The 20,142-nt window shown below is 34.6% G+C and overlaps 2 protein-coding genes across 4 annotated transcripts in view; one reads left to right on the top strand and one right to left on the bottom strand.

The window, feature by feature from the left end:
• Positions 1-1,090: 1,090 nt before the first annotated feature.
• Positions 1,091-7,078, bottom strand: Hibch (3-hydroxyisobutyryl-CoA hydrolase). The gene is made up of 3 exons (XM_069828549.1): positions 6,938-7,078; positions 5,838-6,852; positions 1,091-2,764 (listed from the first exon to the last, which is right to left on the bottom strand). The coding sequence occupies exons 1-3, from the start codon at positions 6,938-6,940 to the stop codon at positions 2,634-2,636; spliced, it is 1,149 nt and encodes a 382-aa protein (XP_069684650.1). The 5' UTR covers positions 6,941-7,078; the 3' UTR covers positions 1,091-2,633.
• Positions 7,079-7,131: 53 nt separating this feature from the next.
• The window catches only part of LOC138701547 (cilia-and flagella-associated protein 96-like), a 35,000-nt gene continuing 21,989 nt past the window's right edge, over positions 7,132-20,142 (top strand). The window contains exons 1-5 of one of the 3 annotated variants that reach the window (XM_069828553.1): positions 7,132-7,187; positions 12,019-12,208; positions 17,597-17,750; positions 19,286-19,398; positions 19,488-19,614. In XM_069828553.1, coding sequence (XP_069684654.1) covers positions 12,076-12,208; positions 17,597-17,750; positions 19,286-19,398; positions 19,488-19,614 — 527 coding nt within the window. In that variant the 5' untranslated portion in view covers positions 7,132-7,187; positions 12,019-12,075. Of the gene's footprint in view, positions 7,354-12,018; positions 12,209-17,596; positions 17,751-19,285; positions 19,399-19,487; positions 19,615-20,142 lie in introns of all 3 variants that reach the window. The other 2 variants (XM_069828554.1, XM_069828552.1) reach the window with 2 other exon arrangements.

Here is a 20,142-nt window from a genome sequence, read left to right as displayed (position 1 = left end):
ATGTAGTATGATACAACAATGCAGAGTGTAACTTCGCAGCATTTCTTAGCAACTTATGGAATCTATTTGCGTGCTCAAAAACCTAATTATTTCCCAATCTTCCATACTCTGAAACTCAGACTATAATGGATGATGATTTTTTACAACTACCAAATGACGACTTATGGGAGTTATGATGTGGATAATCATTTCATAGTAGCATTAAATGCAATGTTTCTGTTATTTGAACCCTAGATTCTGTTTTGAATTAAGGTTGAATAAAACTCCATAAACATCATCTTATCTTAAGCCCAGTTCCCATGGTGCGTGTGTTTCTGTGATGGATTGCAAGCTGGGAGTGTTTATGACAGTTCTGCATGCTACTTTTCGTGTTAGCTAGCATGCTGGAATCAAAGATGTTATAATATAGTATCATGGCTGGAACCGTGTTGCCAAGTTCGTTTTTTCCCAACTAAATCTGCTTTTCTCTGTATTCCTTAGTTGCTAAGAAATTGTAACTATCCGACTTTAGCTGTTTTACACTCCTAATTTAATTATTTTATTACAACATTTATTATTGTTAATGTAGGACTTTAGTTGTTTTCCACTCAAGGTTTAGTTTCTTCTTCATCATGAGTGTTGGCAACAGATAAAGCACAACACGAACAGCAGACGATTTGAATTAAAGAGTCTGCTGCATATGAAAACGTTAACCAATACCAAAGCAAACACAGGAGCCAGCAACGTACTCACAATAGCACCAAGCTTGCAAGGAAACACGCACGGTGGGAACTGGGTTTTATTGTGGGCATAGAGTAGACCAGCCTCCTATGGCACACCCAGGGCAACAACTCTGTCGGTAAACTTGTCTGCAAAACTGACTTCATATGAGTGAATGACGAACAGTTAAGTATCCGCCATTAGTATAAAAAAAAAGTCCAGCATAATAAGAAATTCAGACTAAATGAAAATTTCTAGCGTAATAAGAAATTCAGTGCTCGATGAAAATTGGCACACAAATTAAAATTAAACACTAGCCAAAGTACTTTTAATAATTATGAGTTGTACAAAGTTATACATTTAACGAAAGTATTAAATAAAATACACATCATTCTAAAGAAATATAAGTTGTAACAGTTTATTCAAAAAGCTTACAAAAATAAAATCATGCTTATGTATATTTTCATATTAATACGATACCTGAGTCATAGAAATATGCTCTAAAAGTGGTATACCTATCCTTTAATATGTTTTGCTCTAAACTACAAGTTCTTATTTTTTTTAATTATTATGATAACTTCCAACTGATGAAAGTAGGGAGATAGTAATAGAAAACAATAACGTTGTTTTAATGTCTTCATACTGTATAATTCAGTATATGAATACAATGATCTGCTTATAGCAAGTATAGAAACTGGCAGTTATAATTATCCTGCACTAGCAGCAAGGCCTGTAACACAGACTCAAAAGATACGACATTCGAAAAAAAAATCATTTGATTAACAATGATGACATCATTACAGTTATTACGTCATTCACATAAAGATACTTTTAGTACAAATCATAAAGCTTGGCTTCATGTCGTATAGAAAACACATAAGGCAAGCAGGTTTCGGAAGCAAAATATGGAAATTACCTGTAAATAATTACTTCTAGGAGTTACAGCCTTGAAACCAACATTAAAGTGAGGAGAAGTGCTAATATAGTAAAATATTCACTAGTCATCCATGACAAAACAGAAATAAACAAAATAAAGCAGCCATAATCTTAACATATTTGACACATGCTCTATGTATGCTAATACAGATAGTAGCAGTTTGACATCTCTTTTCTTGAGATTGTTATGAATCATTTTTCCCTCGTTTCAGCTAGAAACAATCTGAAAGATCCATGAACACCAATGATGATTGAATTATGTAGACTGTAAGTTGGGAATAGAAAGTCACTTTCTAATATTTTAGAGGGTAAAAATTTATCCTTTTTCACATAAAAACCTCAATCAAAATTAGATTCAATCAAAGCAGAAAGTACGAATTTGAGAAAAAACAGCCTATCACCAACAAAGCAAGTGGTTGAATTATAATGGCTCTTGATGTACTGCACTCTATTGGCTTAGTTTCTTTGTCCTAGTTCGTTTCAGCTAATACATTTAAAAAATCCATTGACAAGACTATGCAAGTCTCTGATTGGAAAGTTGCTAATCTGTTGGTTATAATGCATATTGTTTCTAAACATTACGTGAGGTTCAGAAGAAAAATTTTGTGTCTGGCCTTAATATCTCCAACATTTCAGAAGTGCTTACAGATTACATCATCAGGTCAATACAGTACCATTGTCTACTCAGCTGGGTCTGTTATAACGCCTAACTAATTGAAACAACTGGTCGAACAAAGAAGGCATGGTACTAAATAATCCAGATGATGGAACAAGTAAATAATTACGAAATGCTAGAATATCGAGTTCAAACGCATGGTATATAACCCAAACTATTTACTTAAAATCAGTATTTTGTTACTTCCAGAAAATGAATAAGAGACATCAAATACAAAACTATATTCAGCAGTATCACAGCTTAGGTCTATTGGCCTCATTACAATACACATGTATTTAATATAAATCAATGCTATGCCAGAGCACTATCCTGCAGTAGTCATTTATAATTTCAGTTCTTCTTCTGGTGAAAGAGGTGCGAAGTGATAATCCACTAGTTCTTGCGTCACTTCTTCTAGTGTGGGTGGGTTCCATTTGGGTTTCTGATCCTTGTCAATTAATAGAGCCCTAACACCTGTAAATAGAGAATGTCGTAACTTTCGATTAAAAAAAGAAAAATTAGCCTAGTATGAAATTTTACAATATATCTTATACATAATTATTTAAAATGGACTTTATCAATCACATCGCCTATTATGAAATATGCTGATAGCCTGTTTTCGATATCTCAGCATTGTCTTGGTCTTCCTATTTTCTTCCTGATGGCCTGTAGTTAACGATTTTTGTATTCTATTATTTTACATTCTGACAACAATCTTTCACTTTTAAAATCATGGTCTAGATATGCTGCAAGTTATATTTTTAATCTTACATACAGCCCTATCTACTATCGTTTATTTTTTCACTGACAGAACACAAAAGATTTTTAAAACAATCTTAATTTATGATGTTATCTGATATAGTGAAAACGTATTTACTTCTCAAAATTTTCATTTCATTAGTATGAGCACATCTTTCATCATATACTTACGTCTTCTTACATAGAGCCACAGAACACTGAAAGAGTTTTATAAAGAATATAATATTTTTCCTACTTTGGTACCAGTAACATTATTATTACTGACCCATATACTATTTGTGAATATTTTTGTTCAGACTTTCACCATTTTTTTTTTTTGCAAGTCATTCATTACATGTTGAGGTAGGTGAAATGTGACAACATTCCAGAATTGTGTTACTGAAGATAATACTTCACACTGGATAGTTGCACAAGTATTCGTTAATGTGTGGACTGACTTTGTAATTTCATTTTCTCACCTTGCAGCATCCCCATGCTATTAGCAAAAAATAACACATCATGAGGATGATGATAATGATAATAATAAAGTTAAAACATTTAGAGAATTTAGTAAAACTGAAATAATTGACATCTGAAGATAAAAAAACTCTACCCAGAACAATTCAATATCAATTTTTGTGCAACTTTCTATATAAAATATTCAGAAAAATGAAATCCAGTTTCGGTGAGTACTGTTCCATACACGGAATTAAACACAGCCTGTCAACTTTAAAAAACAATTACGTATTGATACATTTTAAATGAGCTAGTCTAAAACAAAGTCGTAAATTTTCTTCTTCAGATGTTCTCAATGATATGCATAATATAGTAATAGTTACAAATAGTAAATGCATACACTTTCCACTATTCAAGGACTCTAAAACTGGGGAACAAATATGCACAATTTTTCAGTTGTAGGAAGTCTCCTATTTTATAGGACTTAGGAATTCCGTCACTTTTATAGTAAAATATTTTTAATTCTAATTCTAATATTGGTGATGGTTTAAGGTGTTATTCTATTTGCTTTGCATCCCAGTAGATTTTTTGAAAGTTTATAATAGTTCTTTGTTTTAGTTCAGTGGTTAAACATTCAAGATCTTTTGATTTTCTGGTTTCAATGTTATTGGTAAAGACGAACAGTGAAGTACCCATCATTAGTATAAAAAAGTTTTTGGTGATGGTGCCATGCTGTGAAGTTTTTGTGTTGATTTTGCAGAGATGTGTTCCTAAATAATCTTGTTGTACTTTGTCTAAAAACAGCCATCAGACATTTTTCTAGTGAGAGAATTTCTAGGCTGAAAGGTGGCTTATAAACTTATTGATTCCCAGTATCCATCCAAGAAAGACTATTTTGTGCAATAAATATTGTAACATCAGTCGTAAAATATATGGTCTGGTAATGGTTTCCTCCTTAACTCTGACCATATCCTACATTAATTTTTGGTGAAATTACAATTGCCTAGTTGCCTCATGAGTGATGCCTTATTGGTATCACTTATGAGGTTCAGACCTGTCTTCGGATAGTTGACTAAACAACAACTGTACGCCTAACTTACATATAAATCCTCAGTCTAGTCATATGTCACTTTTTGACATGGAAACTTCCTTACAAAGAAAAGGAAACTAATGCTCTCCTAGAAAAATATCTGGGAATAGCAAAAAATTGATTTGATGAGGGCTCTGTCATACCGATATTTGGTCAGGTAGGCCTAGTGGTAGCAGCAGCAACAGTAGCAGTAAGTTATATAAATTAAAGATGTTTTCACTTGCAAAGTTTGTTCACCATATAAATTGAACTTGAATGAGAAATAGCAGACAAATTTTGCCTAGAGCACTCTGTAAGGGATAAGGCTCTATCTATGATAATAGGATCAATAGCTCCCTCCTGGAGGAAACCATCCTTTACAATAAAATTCTTGTCCTTGTCCAGGTTTGACTAACGGATCTCGGATTCAATGGCTGGTATGACAACCTTTAGATCACTGAGGATGTTCTATTTGATTAGGCCTATGTGTTGCGTCAGAATAGTTCTTATTGCATGGTATGATATTTGTGTCTTCTTTGTCATAGAAATGCTCTCTTTTTTTTTCTCCAAGTGATCTACATGATCAATACTTCAAAGATTTGTGGTATAATTAAAAAGATCACTGTACCCTTTTTTTTTCCTGAATGAAATAACATTTGGGACTATAAGAGGATGATTTATTGTTTTATGTGTTTTTGCATACTGATGTTAAAAAAAAGTTTCCTGAAGGAAAGAAAATGATGATGAAATAGGAGCAGAAATATTCACGCACTGTCGTCCCTTTTGTTGTGGTAAGAAAAATCTGATTACACAACCTGCAAGTGATGATAGGAGGAAACAATAGTGTAACTAGATGCTTAGATCTCGGATATCCATGACTATATCTAATTTACATGATTATCACAACAAATAAAAGTCACAGGTACTAATATCTTTCGGAAGATGTTTGTAATGCTGTGTAGGCTTGCTGTAAGCAGCATTATTTTCATTGCCAGTCAGTTTTATACCTACGAACATTAACGTCGACAAAAATAATTATAGAAAACTAGCCTAATTATGTAATAACATTAATTAGAATTGTAAATGATTTTTAGTCACTCAGTCGATAAAGTGAATGTCTAAAGCACGTGTGTTTCATCATAATATCAAAAAGTGTGGTCATACACAAAGTAGCCTACATAATGCTCATGAAGGAACAGCTAGAAGCGAATAAACAATTCGTGATGTGTTAAATTTATAGTTCTCTGAGAAAACATGCTGAAATGTGCAAGAAAAAATCTTTACCTTCATAGAATTCCATTCTGTCACAAAAATGGGAACCCAGGCGATACTCCATCATGAGGCACTCTTGCAAAGACTTAGTGGCCCCTTCCTCTAGTTCTTTTTTTATGACTTTGCAGGAGGTGGGAGAAACCTTGCTAAGTATTTCCAAATTCTTCACAGCCCAATCAGATCCATCCGCCTTCAATCTAGCTACAATCTCTTCCACTGTAGGTGCTGAAAAGCAATTCTCTATCTGTTTAAGATGAGGGGCGAGGCTGAACTGGTGTTGCTCAACTTTGTGAGCTTTGGTGGATCTATCAAGAATCTCCTTAATGTCCGTGGCTGGATTTTTACACTCTAAGAGTTCTTTCTCAAGCTCTGGAAGTTTTGAGCTCTCACAATAATGGGTTGCTATGCCAGCCTTTAAACAATCGATTCCCCTCAGTCTGTGTCCTGTAATGGCTAGGTATAAACCCAATTTTCCTCCGAGCCGTGAGAGAAAGTGACTCCCACCTACATCAGAAAATAGTCCAATAGTAGTTTCTGGCATGGCAAACAAGGTCCTTTCAGTAGCTACTCGAAACGGCCCGTGAACGGATAGTCCAACCCCACCACCCATTGTGATTCCATCTATAAGAGCAACATAAGGAATACTATATGTACCAATTAAGGCATTTAAGGTATATTCTTCTCTAAAGAAAGTTTTCCCAATGTGGTCTCCTTTCAATCCAGCTTCTGCTAGAGATTTTACATCACCACCAGCACAGAACGCTTTCTCTCCAGCACCCTTGATAATTACCATACACTTTTCGTTCTCCCACTTTTTCATAGCTGGATAAATTTTTCTAATCATTGGCAGGTTGAGGGCATTTAGGGCCTTCGGTCTATTTAACGTTATAAGTCCCTTATTATGGACGGATTGAAGGATAACATCATTTTCTTCGCCAGAAGACATCGGCCTTTGAGAAGTTAGAATTCCTCTCAGCTGTTGTGTACGCCTTGTGAATGAGGTTAAACCCGTCTTGCACGCGAAAACCTATTTATAGAAATAAAACACATGTTAACAACATTGAAAATCCTTTTACTTCATTATTGGTTTTACTTTCTTTGTAATTAATTACCATCTTAATTCCGGTTAACAACAGTACAATTACTAGAAAACAAACAAATATAAATAACAAGTGTTAACTATTACAACAGCATTAGACGCACATTCACAACATTCAGTCATATGACGTGCACAAATAATATTGAATGGCAATGGCAAGACTAGTGGGAAAATTTTTAATTGGACGTTGCTCATACTGGCTAGAGTGTTTGCGCGCGACTATGTGAACGTTTGTCGTAATGTGAAAATGTTACAGGTGGCAGGTGCGTACAAAAAAATGTGGTATGATTTGTTCAATATTCGGCTGTAATTTGCAGATTAAGCTATAGATTATGCAAGAAAATTAAATTAAATGGTATGGAAAGATATCCTGTGAAAAATTAATCGTGTTAAATTGATTCTGGAATTGTTTTACAAAGCGACATTTAGGTGAATTAATACTGTAAATTATTGTACTTTTATAGGGTAGCAGTAGCAGAATATTGAATTAAGTTTTTCATGTCATTTCATTTCAGTGATGGTGAACCATAACTTAATGTGTTTGCTGCACATCTGTATGTTTACTGTTTTCACTGTCGATTTTGGAGATTGTAACAATACTGATAAAAACTTTTGTATGTAGGTCCTACTTACAGTAGTTCTGAAATGATGAATTTTGAATATGAGTCAGCGTCTTTGGCTTCATAAGATGATGACATTAGCCAAAGTGTTACATAAAACTCGTACCGGTATTTCGGAGGATTCATGAGAACGACAATTTTTTGCAAAACCTGACATTTAAAGAAACGTGGAAGTGCAGAGCTGCAAGTGTTAAAATAGACCTATTAGCTACATCATTTTTTTACTATAGTAGATGGCACAAAATTAGATTTTGCATCTTGGTCATTTCCAATGTATTGTGGGTCCCTATCACCATGGCATGGCACATCCTTAGTTTGTGGATAGAGGAGACGGCCTCCAGATATGGAAAGTAGCTGCGAATATATTGAATAAGCAGTTGTGGACAGCCGATAAGGGATGGCCCTCCTGCTTGGGGATTGGGAGAAGGACTAACAACCCATCACTGTAAAAAAACAGCTTGTTACGAAACCATACAATAAGTCTCGAAATGGGACTGATTCTCGGGCACGACCACAGCAAAGGAATAAGGTTATGAGATTTGTACTTGGAACGTAACTAGTCTTTATAAAACAGGGGGGGTAACATTAGTAGCAAAAGAACTAGCTAGATATAAAATAGACTTAGTGGGAGTACAAGAGGTTAGGTTAGATGGGAATGGCATATCACAAATAGGAGAATAATCTAAATGAAGGTGGGGAGTGAATTGTTCAATGGTTGAGCTGTTTGGACTTTTCCCATTGCTAATTTTCAAAATTGTAGCACAACGTTTCGGAGAGTGGATGACGAAGAGAGATCCACTCTTCAAAATGTTGTGCTACAATTTTGAAAATTAGCAATGGAAAAAGTCCAAACAGCTCAACCATTGAAATAGGAGATTACTTGGGGAAGGAAACAATTATCACTAATTAGGAACAGGATTCTTTTTTCATAAAAGAATAAAATCAGCTGTAAAAAAGGTCCAATTTATCAATGACAGGTTATCGTATTTAGTACTTATGGTAGATGGTGCGAAGTTATAAATGCTCATGCCCATACGGAAGAGATAGATGACCATATGAGGGATAGCTTCTATGAGGAATTGGAACACACTTTTGATCAGCTTTCTATATATCACATCAAAATTTTATTGGAGAATTTCAATGCTAAAGCAGGACGGGAAAATATTTTTAAACTGATTATTATTGGAAAAGAGAGCCTACACGTAATTAGTAATGACAATGGAGTTAGATTAATCAACTTTGCCACATCAAAAAATTGAATTGTCAGAAGTATAACATTACGCCATAAGGATATACATAAATATACTTGGACTTCTCCAGATGGATCGACACACAACTAAATAGATCACATCTTGATAGATAAACGGAGACATATTAGTATAGTAGACATTCGGACTTTCAGGGGCGCAGACTGTAATTCTGACCATTATTTGGTAATTGGAGAATTAAGAAAAATACTATCAGTAGCCAAGCGAGTAGAGCTACAAGCTAATTTTAATGGATTCAATATTCTGAAATTAAAGGACGAGGAAACTAAGGAACATTATCAGGTCGAGGAAGTTCCGACAAAGTTGAGAAAGAGTTAGATGTTAAGTGTGTGGGAAAATATCCGAGATAGTATCAAAATTGCAGCTGAACAGAGCATAGGTTATTATGAAACTAAGAAAAAGAAACCGTGGTTTGATGAAGATTGTTCCATGGCAGTAGAAAGAAGGAAATAGACGAAACTGAAATTCTTATAGGATCCAGTTGAAGCGAATAGAGATAATTATTTCAATGAAAGACGGGAGGCAAGTCATACACTTAGGAATAAAAAGAGAGATTACTTGAAAGAAAAATTGAATGGGATAGAAACAAATAGTAAGAATAAAAATATTCGAGATTTATATAAGGAAAAGAATTTAAGAACGGATATCAGGCAAGGGTAAACGTGATCAAGAATGGGAATGGTGACTTGCTTGCAGACTCTCATTCAATCCTTAACATATGGAAAAACTATTTTGGGCAACTACTAAATGTACATAAGCCAAATAGAAATGATCGGGACGAAATTCAAATACAAACTGCTGAGCCATTTAGCTATATCCGAACCCACACTTTGTGAAGTCGAAATTGCGATAGAAAATCTGAAAAAGTTCAGGTCTCCAGGTATCGATCAAATTCCAGCAAAATTAATGCAAGAGGGTGGAAGCGCATTATCTAGCGAAATTTATAAGCTTGTACGTGCTATTTAGGAAAAGGAAACTGTACCAGAACAATGGGAGGAGTCCATAATTGTACCTATTTTTAAGAAGGGCGACAAGACTAACTGTAGTAACTTTCGAGGAATATCACTTTTGTTGATGTCGTACAAAATTTTGTCCAATATCCTTTTGAGAAGATTAACTCCATATGTAGATGAAATTATTGGGGATCATCAGTGCGGTTGTAGGTGTATTAGATAGACTATTGATCAGATTTTTTGCATTCGACAGATATTGGAGAAAAATGGATACAGTAAGCTTAACTTACATCAGTTATTCATAGATTTCAGAAAAAGCATATGACTTGGTTAAGAGAGAAGTTTTATATAATATTCTTATTGAATTTGGTATTCTCAAGAAACTAGTTCGATTAATTAAAATGTGTCTCAGTGAAACTTACAGCATAGTCCGTATAGGCCAGTTTCTATCTGATGTTTTTTCAATTCACTGTGGGCTAAAGCAAGGATGTGCACTATCATTTTTACTTTTTAACTTCGCTCTAGAAGATGCCATTGGGAAAGTTCAGGATAACATAGAGGGTTTGGAATTGAACAGGTTACATCAGCTTCTTGTCTGTGTGGGTGACGTGAATATGTTATGAATAAAATCCATAAACGATTCGGGAAAACACGGAAATTTTACTTGGAGCAAGTACAACGATAAGTTTGGAATGAAATCCTGAAAAGGCAAAATATATGAATATATCTCGTGACCAGAATATTGTACGAAATGGAAACATAAAAATTGGAGATTTATCTTTTGAAGAGGTGGAAAAATTAAAATATCTTGGAACAACAGTAACAAGTATAAATGACACTCAGGAGGAAATTAAATGGAGAATAAATATGGGAAATGCCTGTTAGTATTCGGTTGAGAAGCTTTTGTCATCTAATCTGCTGTCAAAAAATCTGAAAGTTAGAATTTATAAAACAGTTATATTACTGGTTCTGTATGGTTGTGAAACTTGGACTCTCACTTTGAGAGAGGAACAGAGATTAAGGGTGTTTGGGAATAAGGTTCTTAGGAAAATATTTGGGGCTAAGAGGGATGAAGTTACAAGAGAACGGAGAAAGTTACACAATGCAGAACTGCACGCATTGTATTCTTCACCTGACATAAGTAGGAACATTAAATCCAGACGTTTAAGATGGGCAGGGCATGTAGCACATATGGGCGAATCCAGAAATGCATATAGAGTGTTAGTTGGGAGGCCGGAGGGAAAAAGACTTTTGTGGAGACCGATTGATAGACATAGATGGGAGGATAATGTTAAAATGGATTTGAGGGAGGTGGGATATGATGATAGAGACTGGATTAATCTTGCACAGCATAGGGACTGATGGCGGGCTTATGTGAGGACAGCAATGAACCTGGGGGTTCCTTAAAAACGATTTGGAAGTAAGTAAGTAAATGTGGGTTAATCCATACCAAATGGTCCAGAAATAAGTTAATTTGTAGCTCGAAGATTTAATTTTTTTTTTTTTGATCATGATGACTCCTATCTGTAAGTAGATAGAAATTTTAGTTCATTTTTATTTACCTTCATACAAAAAAATGAGTTATTTTTTGTATTAACTTATGGTATTCAACATTTTTGGCTTTTGCAGACAGTTGCGGCAAGTGTGATAGCTCAACTAAAAAAAATGGTATAAAAGTGGGGAAAACACTACCTACTTGCGTATTATTTGCAGCATATTTCAAGCTACATTTTATGTTATGCACGTATATCTAATCTCTTTCTAATAATAGAAAATTAAGACCAAAGTTGATTACTGTACGGTATTATTTTTTTTTTTTTGCATTGGGAAGGAATGAAATACCAGTGCTGTCATTTTGTTAGAGGACAGCTATACACTACTCAAACATTTAGTAAAAAATATTTGAGTTCTCTTATTCGTCCCCCATCCCCTCTTTTGGTTAGAGTAGCTTAAAAATGCTCTCTTTTTCAGAAAGGAATTGGGTCTGCAGATATTGAAATTAGAATTGAACAGGATTTTGCGAACCTTGAATTCAATATGGTGGGACAAAAACATAGCAAGAAAAACTAAGATTCATATAGGAAAAGCATTGGTTCAGACAGTCTTTGTTATAACTGTGAAGCATTCAGAATTCACTTTACTAAGAAAGAACCCAATTTATATTTATTGGTTTCTTAATTTGTACGAACATATGTGTTGTATTGAACATAAGCCATTATGATCTGATCCTGACATGCTACTTTTTCCTTTCAGGAGAACGAATCATTGTTTTGTTTTCACTTGTTGGTGTGACTTGGTCGAAAAGTCACAATGCCGAAGGGAACTGTTAAGAAGTATGACTCAGATATTGGCCGCCATTTTGGCAAAAGAGATCTTGAAAGGCTGGGCCTCTTTGTAGAGATGGGCTACATGAATGGAAAAGGCTACGTCTCACCATTCACTGGTATGTATCTAACGTGCATATAGGTTCGCCGTAGAAAGTTCAGATTGTCAGTGAATGCGCAACTTGATTTACCCGTACTAGTTTCTTATGCACATAAGATCTCTCCGTTATTCTCTTGGTGCAAAAAGAAGTTGGAGAGGGAGAGAAATTTAAACGGAAATGCGTGGCTCTGCATTCTTGCAAAGGATTCCTAATAAATATGTGAGCTCCAAATTTATTACCGGTAGTCACTTGTTTCACTTTGGAGTATACCATTTTGCTATTTGGAAGGGAGAAAACCGAACAAAAGAACTTAACCTAATAGAAAAAACAAAAAGGAGGTAATAACCAGTAGCGACTCACCTTAAAAAATAGGTGAAGTGCTGTTCACACACACAAATGGATGAATCAAATTAACTCCTGTATCTCCTCATGAGGAGCATAGGGCATTCACAAAGTGCCTCCATCGGACCCTATTTGTAGCCACAAATGCATGAACAGTTTACCAATATAATGAGTAGGCCTACTATTCGTAAACTACGTACAATTTTACTAGTTCTAGAACACATGCAAACAGGAAAATTAATTTATTTCAGGACTCACCAAATTTCTTGCATACCAAGTCAATCCTCCTAACTTTTAAAGCAGCAAACCTGTCGAATGTCTGACTTTAACTGAGGGTGGGCAGTATATCTCTATGAAAAGCTATAGGACTAATGATGAAAGTCTCTACTGTGATGTAGCATTCCGAGTGAAATTTTTAATCTTATCAAACAGAAAAACTTCTGTCATCGGAAGAATTTTTTAAAGTTATTTTATACAACTTCTCTATTTTCTTTGTACTTTTTAAAACAAAGAACAAATGGAACTGTAGATCGTCCAGAACTTAAAACATCTTTTTTATCCTCATATTTAAGTTTACAAAATGGCATTTCTAATAAATTACAAACTGTGTCATTTTCGGGATACATATTTCGCACTCATTTATCAACATGTGCTGGTACCTAAGTATTTGTATAATAGCACTATAGTCATCATATACACTATGATGTAGGATTAATACACTATATACATTTATCACTAATATACTCTAAATAATTAAATAAAAAGTTAATATGTACATACACAGTATTAAACTACATGTGTACATTTACGTGCGCGTTAGACTTTCAAATACAAGAGCTGGAACAAAACTGGCAAGTTCATGAGAAGAAATAACACACCACGGAAACAACTTTTTAAACTTTGTGAATGTGTGTGTGGAGTGTATTCCTGATAAAATAACATAGAGCCAGCTAATTTATCGCTGCAGGGGTGGCTGCTTGGACAAAAGGACTAAGGATACTATTCTCGAGTCAGGTAGTACATACTGTAAAATTTCACAGCCCTTACACAACAGCCCCCGGCCTTGGAGACCAGCTTCAACCCTTCTCTATTATTAGTACCGGTACTGTTAGATTTGCAAACTGGTTACTCCACCTACAAGTCTGACAGTTCTCCGGAACTGAATTAATTATTAATACGAGATAAAATTGTGTTTTACACGTAAATAGGTGAAGTGGCACCGCCCCTGTTGATAACTTGTCACTATGTCACTAAGTACTAGTTCACAGTAAGACTTTGTACATGCTTGTAAGCAATGTCATCCCTCAGTCATTGGGATTACAGCTTAAGACTTGAATGAACTGCGATCTCATAATTCTTGTCCTTGAGATCAAAGTATCATAAGGGAAAATGGATACTTGGTGAATAATGAATTTTGATAAAGCTAATTTGTTGTGAGAGAACAAGCACTTCAGTGGCCTATTTCTTCTAGGGTGACTGTGATTTGGTACAACGCCAAATTGCCTTGCAAAGGTTTTTGGAAAAGTACTAGAAAGATGGCCAAGAACCAGTGTTAAGATAGTCTTGCTGCACTGTGATAACATCTTTAATCACATAACCCTTCTGACCATTAGCTCTTTGATGGACACTTCAGTCCCAGTGCTTAATTAATTGGCTTAGACCCTTAACTTCTTTCTTTCGCCTGCAGTGAAAGAGTAGCTTTATGAACAGTGATTTTCCAGCCCAGACGACACTGTCACTGCATACAAAAATCAGCTGAGAGAAGAGGGTAAATGTAATGACGCTAGTGTTCCAGAAGTGTTTTAAGATGTTGAGTCTGAGTATAGATTATGAAGAAAATTGCTGTGGAAAAATACAAGTGAAAGAGCATGTGCCCCAAAACTTTACTAATCATTCTCATATGCACATTTTATTATGTGACAATTCAGTTTATACATGAAGGGTTGAGAATGAGGCTGTCAGCCACATTTTTAACAAAAATTGTTTTTTGTGCAAGTTCATTTGTTTGTTACACATATGGGGAAACTAGCCTAATAGTAAAATATTAGACTCTAAAATTTACTCAACAAATGACGTAAGTATACGCCAAAGAAATTATGATACCGCACGTAATAGCTAGGACTCTAAATTTTTAATACTCTCTCCTGTGAAATTTTGTCGGTGTGGCTTAGGACTGTATCATTCTCATCCCTTCAGATATGTTTGTGCTCAAATGCATTTATGACATAGGCCTAACTTGTACAATGTGAAGTCAGTAATTACATGGACCAGCAACCATAGACACTACTGTGCACTGTGTCCCAAAATGCAATGTATGTACAATAGGGTGGAGTGAATCTATACATGAAATTGTTTTTTTATCTGTTTTCTAAATGTAATAGTTGCAAAAATCTATATTTTCATTTAACTTTGGAATGTAAAAAATATGGAGTTTCTACCTATTTGATTTTTGAGATGCCCCAAGGGCTTTGAAGATTCTTAAAATTATAACTTTTTTTGCCTCTTAGTATATTTGTTCTATTATTTTGTTTTTCATCACATAGCTAATGAATTGCTGCAAAATCACATATTTAAACTTAATTTGGAAGACTCTAAATTGGGGTTGCAGTGTACAGTATTGTTGAGGGGATCCAAAGGGACAAAAATATATAGTATTTTACATAAAATATGATAAAAATTCCATTTCAGCCCATTTTTTGTAACTTATCGTGTAACAAAGCCTCAGTTTGATAACATCACAGATTGGTAGTGTTAATTTTCAAATAATGAAACATGCGAAAAACAAAATTTACATTTCTTTTGCAAATTATCAGCTCTCTCTCACTTTCCAGCAAGTTGACATGACTTTTTGATTCACTCTTTATAATATAGGAGTAAACACACAGAAGAATAAATCTATTGTATTCATAATGCCTATTCCTCATTTCAAGATGTCATGACATCACTTGTTTGTACTTCATGAACATATAGTCAAATAAATTTATTGATACCATTCTCAAACAATTAAAATTAGCAAGATCGGAATCAGTGCTCTTTAAATCTCTTTCATCTTTTCACTTATGCAGGTATTTCTAGTTTGTTCCATTCATACCCCTTGTACTTAGGTACCTACATATCAATCATATGCTGGTACTTCTTGCTTGGCAATGCTTGTCTGATACCAATATTACATTATTGCTTGCCTTAACAAATGATGTTCCTCCACTTATTTTCTGTACAATTCAGAGTCTGACTTAATGAATCTTGACCAATTGAAGGGCTCCCTGCAAAAACGAGGCAGTTCTACTTTTACAAAGTTGTGGAAAATTACAAAAAACTTCTAAAAATTTCAAATTTTAACTGAGCTTCTTTTCTTTTTCAGAGTATGCCCTAGGTACCTAGAAATTTCAGTTTATCACTCAATCATTTATTATAATCAGCAATTTAGAGGAGTAAAATAAAACAAACAATGGAGCTAGCCCCTTTTTGCAATAAAATTGGATATAATTAGCCACGTCTTGCACTGAACACACAATTACTGTGTCAATATCATAAACTACAAATATAACATTGTAAAATTCCTTTGCAGAACGAAAAGTTACATTTGTTCGAATCAAATTTCTAAACATTTAAAGGACAAAACTAAAATTATTTCAATAATTTATTATCATAATACACTGCTCTCTTAAAATGACTGAGCATATTGGAAATTAAATTAATGACTTTTCCAAAATACGCTATGTTATATTTCATATAAAAAAATGTTTATCTCAAAAAGGAAACGCAAACGAGCAAAATTGTATTAAACATTTTTGTTTGAAATATCTCAAAGAGTAACCACCTGAAATGAATGATACTACTTATGGTTCATGCTGTATATAGCTCCAGGAGCTACCTCCTTTGTGCAACGAAACGATTGAGAACTCCGCTCCAATTTCACTGTAACTTACTACCAAATGCTCGGAATCACACCGTTCTTGCAGTAAAAGGTCGAACATATTTTTTAATGTATGAATCAAACAAAACATTAATTTTACTAAAAAGTGGAGCCCCTCCTTTTTGCAGAAAACCCTTCAGTTGCTTCTAATACTGGCAGCAAAGTGTGTTACTGAGCTCCTGTTCACTTATTCTTCCTGTAGAAAATACTGGAACACATTGTATGCTACTTATCTCGTTTTTCAATGAACTACATAGTGTTTCCTGCCTTTCATTGTACATAATGGACTAGAGATATTATTAAACGTAACACCAGTACAGAACTCGACACAAAATGTTGTTCAAACACTCAAATGTAATTTTTAACGTGAATGTGAAGAGAACATACATGCACAAGCATCGGATTCAGCATATGACAATCCTATTACTGTCTACCTATCTTAAAATTTCCATATTATTTCTCGTCATTGACTAGTCAATACTGCTAAATTTTCGGTGTCTGAGGAACAACTGTTCAGAGTCAAAATGAGTTTAAATGATTTTCCTCATGCAAGAATAATTTTTGGTAGTATAGGCCTTTATGGTATTTTCCACATTTCTTTATGTATAAGGAACAATTTGGAGTAAATTATAATTTTCAATTTTTTTTTACAGTTTCAAATAAAATAATACATCTGTTTTCGATAAAAATTTAATCTGTTCTGCAGAATGACAATGTGAATTTACTCGCAGTTATGAATATAGTACTACGTGCAACAGTTTAGAAAAAATGACAGATAAAATGATAGATAAACCAACCAACAGTTGGCATATAAATCATCCAGTCAGTAGCAATGGTGTTCAAAGCTAATTTTTTATAAACCATCTAAATCTATTATTTTTGTAGTATCACTGTAGTTTTATAATAGTTTATATCTAATACATAATAAAAGGTAAAGGTATTCTTATTATATTACAGGCATGAAGGCAGTGACGGGTTAAGATTCCCACTTTTTTTAGGCAATCAGCATTAGTAGCAATAGTAGGCTACAGGTCAAATACGTGTAAAAGAAATACTTACATGAGGGAGAAATTGCTGGAATTAATATTGTTGATGAAGGTCTGTTGTGAGTGTAGCTTGCTTACCGATACTTTTTTTCTCAAAACCAGCACAGAAAGACGTGCGTGTCAAAGGACGACAACTGTACCCAGGATACCCTAAAAGTAAATGTGGAACTCAAGATGGGTACTTTGATGACAAATTTAGCCGCATATTTGAGAAAGAGGCTTACACAAATATGTTTAAGTTGCAAATGAAGGCTGCGTAAGTTTTTATTATTGTTCTACTTAAAGTAATAGCGATTAATTTAATACCAATTTACTTCTTTTGGTTGAAGTTACTTGTGCTTGCCTTGAGTGTTGTAATAATGCTCTATATATATTCTCTCACTCATTGAATTAATTTTTTCTTGTTATGCGTTTTGGATGTAGCCAGTTTGTATTATTTGTTGTAATGGTTGGTTGGTACCTAATGTTGAGATGTTGACGATGTCATTCCCTCTCTTGCATTCCAATATTTAACAGGAAGACTATAAAACTGAGTAAAGTGGGACAGTGAATAAAATTATCAGGATCCATATTACAGAAAGGATGTATAATAGATTCTGCACTATCAGTTTTGTGTAAATGTTTGATGCAGATTGTGGCCTGTATGTAATCTGAATGTTGCCACCGCAGATTTTCGTGAAATTTCATTTATTAAATTAGATGTAATTACTTACTTACTTACTTACTTACTTACTTACTGGCTTTTAAGGAACCCAGAGGTTCATTGCGGCCCTCACATAAGCCTGCCATTGGTCCCTATCCTGAGCAAAATTAATCCATTCTCTATCGTCATATCCCACCTCCCTCAAATCCATTTTAATATTACCTTCCCATCTACGTCTCGGCCTCTCTAAAGGTCTTTTTCCCTCCAACTAACACTCTATCTGCATTTCTGGATTCGCCCATACGTGCTACATGCCTGCCCATCTCAAACGTCGGGATTTAATGTTCCTAATTATGTCAGGTGAAGAATACAATGCTTGCAGTTCTGTGTCGTGTAACTTTCTCCATTCTCTTGTAACTTCGTCCCTCTTAGCCCCAAATATTTTCTTAAGCACCTTATTCTCAAACACCCTTAATCTCTGTTCCTCTCTCAAAGTGAGAGTCCAAGTTTCACAACCATACAGAACAACCGGTAATATAACTGTTTTATAAATTCTAACTTTCAGATTTTTCGACAGCAGACTGGATGATAAAAGTTTCTCAACCGAATAATAACACGAATTTCCCATATTTATTGTGTGTTTAATTTCCTCCCGAGTATCATTTATATTGTATTTAGTATCTGAAAAATTATAAGTCTCCAGGTATTGATCAAATTCCAGCAGAATTAATACAAGAGGGTGGAAGCGCATTATCTAACGAAATTTATAAGCTTGTACTTGCTATTTGGGAAAAGGAAATTGTACTAGAACAATGGAAGGAGTCCATTATCGTACCTATCTTTAAGAAGAGGGACAAGACTAACTGTAGTAACTTTCGAGGAATATCACTTTTGTTGACGTCGTACAAAATTTTGTCCCATATTCTTTTGAGAAGATGTAGATGTAATTACTGCATAATATATGCAATTTTTTCCATTTGCTTTAGATAATTTTTGCAATTATTACATTAATTTTTTCTAGTTAGATTACTGTACTTGTGTATATGCAGTATTCTGATACTCCAGCATGCATTTTTTTACACCGTGAGGTTCACTTCGTATGAAATGATGTTCTTATTATTTATTTTGTTATTTATTTTAATTATTAGGCTGGAATCTGCCAAGAAGAACACATCCAAAAGTGCATTTGTAGTACCAGGCCCCAGCAAACAGCATTCCTCTCCAGGTGATTATTTCGGAACCTTCGGTGGAAAAGTGGAAGGTAAGGCAGTGTTAAGTATATTTAGTTCATAGCATTAATTTTACAGTTTTTTATATGGAAGTAAGATAATAGTATCAATTATTGTTTAGCTTTCAGTCCTGAACTGAAACGCAAGCCTACCTATGTGAAGCAAGCACCAAATATTCAGACAAATCCAGGAAAGAAAGGTGACTCAGGATATGCTGACATAACTCTTTCTAAATATCCGGAACACAGGTAACCAGCCTTCAGAAATCATTTGTAACAGTATATTATGTTATATGTTACAGTACCTATTATATTGTTGTGTCGGAGTGTCTGGGAAAAACTCGGAAGGACAATGGGTCACTAGACTAGGTGGCAGTTCGGAAGGCAGTCAGCTGCTATGTGCGCCGTAGCATTTCTAGTATGTGACGTCACAAGCTTGTACAGTAGAACCAATAAGAATCAGTCTGTAACAAGTACCGAATTCGTTTGTTCACGTGTGAGTGTTTCAATACATTTAATAAGTAAAACTAACATTTACTCTGTGTGTGTGTGTGTGTGTGTGTGTGTGTGTGTGTGTGTGTGTGTGTGTGTGTGTGTGTGTGTGTGTGTGTGTGTGTGTGTGTGTGTGTGCGCGTGCGTGCGTGTGTGTGTGTGTGTGTGTGTGGATTTTTTTAAATAAATGGAAGAAGAGCCTGTAAAAAGACAAGTATTGCACAGGCAGGCGCGAAAAATAGTGTTTAAGGTGTATAATTATTTTAAAAACGTTGATGAGCAGAA

The sequence above is a fragment of the Periplaneta americana genome, chromosome 6 (assembly GCF_040183065.1).
Source record: "Periplaneta americana isolate PAMFEO1 chromosome 6, P.americana_PAMFEO1_priV1, whole genome shotgun sequence".
In the NCBI taxonomy this organism is placed as follows: Eukaryota; Metazoa; Arthropoda; class Insecta; order Blattodea; family Blattidae; genus Periplaneta; species Periplaneta americana.
Note: the sequence above shows the minus strand (reverse complement) of the source record. Positions and strands in the feature narration are given on the sequence as shown.